General features: G+C 32.3%; 1 protein-coding gene across 1 annotated transcript; it reads right to left on the bottom strand.

Annotated features, from left to right (window-relative positions):
• Positions 1–1,287: 1,287 nt before the first annotated feature.
• On the bottom strand, positions 1,288–3,416 carry LOC145133799 (uncharacterized). The gene is made up of 2 exons (XM_079068757.1): positions 2,593–3,416; positions 1,288–2,463 (listed from the first exon to the last, which is right to left on the bottom strand). The coding sequence occupies exons 1-2, from the start codon at positions 3,410–3,412 to the stop codon at positions 1,292–1,294; spliced, it is 1,992 nt and encodes a 663-aa protein (XP_078924883.1). The 5' UTR covers positions 3,413–3,416; the 3' UTR covers positions 1,288–1,291.
• Positions 3,417–4,143: the final 727 nt, after the last annotated feature.

The raw sequence follows: 4,143 nt of genomic DNA, 5'->3' as shown, positions 1-4,143 counted from the left end.
GGGTTTATTTTGTGTGATAAAGTTGTTGTTTAGACCAACTCCAATCATAAACCCCTAAAAACATAAAATAGTGATTTTATAACATTAAAATAAAATTTTCATTTCAACCACATATTAAAAATTTACACTATAAATATATTTTAATATAAATTATAATAGTTATAAAATAAAAATATAATAAACTATAATATAATATTTGATAAAGTTCAAGTAACAATTAAATTAGATAATATTTAAAATATAAAGGACAATTGATGCAATGAATAGTGAACCGTCATATATATATATATATATATATATATATATATATATATATATATATATATATATATATATATATATATATACCGGCCAAAATTTACTTCACACAAAAATGCCGGCCTCTTGGAGTAAAATTTTGCATAGTAACACTAAAATGGCGGTGCATGGAGACGCCCTTAGGGAGGTTTTAATTTGAATTATTATTATCCATAATTCCATATGATAAGTATTGTTCCAAATGAGAAGTAATGCACCAATATCAAAAAATTAAGGGCAAACAGTTGGATTTTCAAAGATTCATGTTTTTAAAAAAAGAAATTTAACTATATCATCAATGAAATTTCAAGATATCATCAATCAATTAAATTTGTGGATTCAATTGTATATTTTGTTTATGATTTGCATTTGGGATATATGACTTGAAATATTAAACAAACTTTGTACAAATACTATTTTGAATTTCTAACTATGTTTATACTATCTATCATATTTTTTTGACTATAAGATTTAACCGGTAAAGTTGAATAAAACGTAAAATGTTATGTGCAACCCATTAAACTCCTAAACTTTTACGAGTTCAATGCATAAAAAATGGCTTCATGCTAGTCGTTATGACGGATTATGATTTTATGTTTCGAAGTATTCCAAAATTTCACAAAGTAAGTAGGTTTATGTTTGTTTTTGCTCCTCTAAAAAGATTAGATAAAATAGTACGTATAATGTAATTCTCAAATTTATTTGATTTCTTATTCGCAAATAAGAAAATGAAAAGTATAAGAAACTGAAAACATTGAACAAAAAGATTGCAAGACTAAAGCACATTTGCATCAAATTAATTATTTTTATTGTATCATGTTACGACATAATCGAGGGGAAAATACAAGTAGTGACGATTACAAATATCATTGTGGTTTCAAGCATATATATATATATATATATATATATATATATATATATATATATATATATATATATATATATATATATATATATGGGAGAAACCACCCACACTATTGTTTTTTTTTTTTTTTTAGAACGGCAACCCACACTCGTAATTAATTGCCAACTTACACTCGAGACATTTAAAGATCATGTTATATTGTAATCTCATACCACACGTACCACATTGACCATCTGAAATGATACCTTGAGCAAACAAGACAGGGTGTTCGTGACGATTTGTGTTATAAATGCCTCCGAACTTTATATTCACGTAAGAGTGAGTACCTCCCGGACACGCAGTATGCACGACATAGGTCTCTGTCTCGCATTGAAGAATTAACGAAGCACACTCGGTATGTATAGACTGAGCACAATCTTTACAATGATAGAAAGATGCATGAGGATTCAAATCCTTCTCACAAATTTCACAAAAGTATTCACTCTTGTGATTCTCAATTGGGAGGTAGCTTAGGTGCATGGGATGCTTCTTGTCATACTTGTGCCTGATTGTCTCGGGTAATAACAAAGCACATTCGAGATGTATACATAAAGCACATGTGTTGCAATAGAATGAAAATCGTCCTAGAGAAAGACGTTGGAGACACATTAGACAAAGAGCGCTTGTATTTTTATTTTGAGCTAATGAAAGGATGTGATTGGGATGAGTTTCATGTGTGATTTCTCTAGGTATAAACCCACAAGTAACATCAACACAGTATCCACATTCGGCACAACTATAGGAAAATCCATTGCAAGGTAGACGACAAACCTTACAATAGAACACACCGAAATAGCGAGGAAGGTTGTTTGAATATATGAGATGGAGGGTATGTTGTGGGTGGGACGGGTGGTTTTCTATTTTTGGGGGGAGTCGAGTGCACCATTCATGGAGAGCAAAGTCATTGCAACTCTGTTGAGCACACACGTAAAACCGCATGGTATCTGTGATTGGTCTGAGACATCCATTGCATAGGAGTTGGGTATTTTTCATTGGGTTATGGCACATTGATAATGAAAAATTAATCTTTGAGGGGGTTTGGCCATCGATATCAATTTGGGTCTCACCATCAACTAGAATTAAAGGGTGTTGATGACTGTCATGTGTTAGGTGATCATGTACCTTATGATGATGATGATCATTAGTGGTTTGTTGGAAAAGCAAGTTGTGTTTTGGTAGGCTGTAAGAGTCATCAGGGAATGGGAGATGGAGAAGACCAGGATGGTCAACATCTTCATAATTTTTAATGGTTTTGCCAAGGCCTGAGCATCATAAATTGGGAATTATAGCATGTATAATAACAAATAAGAATTTAATTACTAAATGATATATAATAAGTAAGGAAGGGAAAGCAATTGTAAAAGTAAAAAAAAAAAAATGATATGATTTACCAGCAGTTGGAAGCGGCACTCTCACGCAATCCAGATGGGCATAGTACAGACATCTATCACATTTGTAGATCCAAAGATTCTGCGTACCACGGAAATCATGACAACATACTCTGCATGTAGGCCAATGTTTAGCTTTTTGATCTATCAAGGGGAAGGAATATGAAATGGTGAGTGGATGGGTATGATAAAAAGCACCATCTGTTCTCTCTTGGATGAACAATTTTTCTGGTAGGAAAGCACAATCACTGTGAATGATGAAGCCACCACAAGTGGTACATTGATAGAAGACCCCTTTATGTTCCTTCCCACAAGCACTACACTCGCATAATATTGGCTTAGGGATAGCACAAATTAGCAAGTGAGGGTGGCATGGATGATAAATGATATTTTTTCCTACTTCCAAGGCACACTTGACATCAATGGAGAAATCACATATATTATGACATTTGTAACGATGTTCTGTAGGCTTGTGATTTCTCTTACAAATATTGCATATCCGAGGAAATGAATCTACATATGAATATGGAAATGGTACCAGGCGAAGAGGATATGATGGGTGTGATAGGTTCTCTAACGTTGACGGGAGCTCAGCACAAAATTTGTGAAGTGAGAAATCATCACATATGGTGCATGTGTAGTAGTACCTGTGGTACATATGGATTTCTTCCCTACACCTCCCACATGTGGCACCTCCAAACCCCTCTTTTTTTGTAATCGGATCACCATCCTCATCATCATCATCTTCTTCTTCTTTGTATTCTTGATGCAAATCAATAAGGTTTAGTGGATGCGCATGTTCAGGTACTTCAAATGCCTCCATGATAATTATATTTCTCTCTTTAAAATAACAATGCTAAACTCCCCATCTTATTTATAGCAAAGAAAGAGCATATATAAGTGGGAAATTTTTTAAAAGTGGCTTCTCTTAGTAAATTTAATTTTCTTTAAGTAATTTAGAAAACCAAGTTCCCTATTTGTCCCTTATAATATGGGATTGTTGGTAATTAATGACTTTATATCAACAATTGACATAATCTATAATGTATTTTATGAATGCTTTAAACATCAGCTAATAGAAAATACATATGATATTGTAATCTGGACATTGTTTTCTCAAAGTCTTCATTATTCTAGATTTGGTTTCATGTCTTGTTCCTAATTTAGTTTAATACGTAAGGAATAAACACAATTGAAACACACAAAGCATAATCCTTTTCCTTTTTCTTTATCTTTATTACCTGTTCTCTAATAAGTAAGGAATAAGTTAAGTCCCAATTTTTAAATGCACATTAATCTTGTTTTATAAAATTGGTATAGAGGTGGTTAGAGTTTACTCATGACTTAACTGAGTTTAACATAACCCAAAGCCAATTGGTGGAGTACTTGACTGTTGAAAGATCTCATATGGGATCGTTTTCCTCTGATCCGTAAACAAAATATACAGGAAGTTGAATAAATCAAATTACTAATGATTTGCATAACTTACAAATGTTAAGAAAGTTGTAGCCATATTTATTTTTTTGAAGTCTCATAAAATATGCAAGCAAGCAG

The sequence above is a fragment of the Lactuca virosa genome, chromosome 8 (genome assembly GCF_052849685.1).
Source record: "Lactuca virosa cultivar CGN04683 chromosome 8, Lactuca_virosa_CGN04683_v6, whole genome shotgun sequence".
NCBI lineage: Eukaryota > Viridiplantae > Streptophyta > Magnoliopsida > Asterales > Asteraceae > Lactuca > Lactuca virosa.
This window is presented reverse-complemented; position numbering and strand designations above follow the sequence as displayed.

Coding starts and splice junctions, on each gene's coding strand:
- LOC145133799 (XM_079068757.1), bottom strand. CDS start 3,412: ATGGAGGCATTTGAAGTACCTGAACATGCGCATCCACTAAACCTTATT. Junction 2,464..2,592: donor AGTGCCGCTTCCAACTGCTG/GTAAATCATATC, acceptor TATGATGCTCAG/GCCTTGGCAAAACCATTAAA.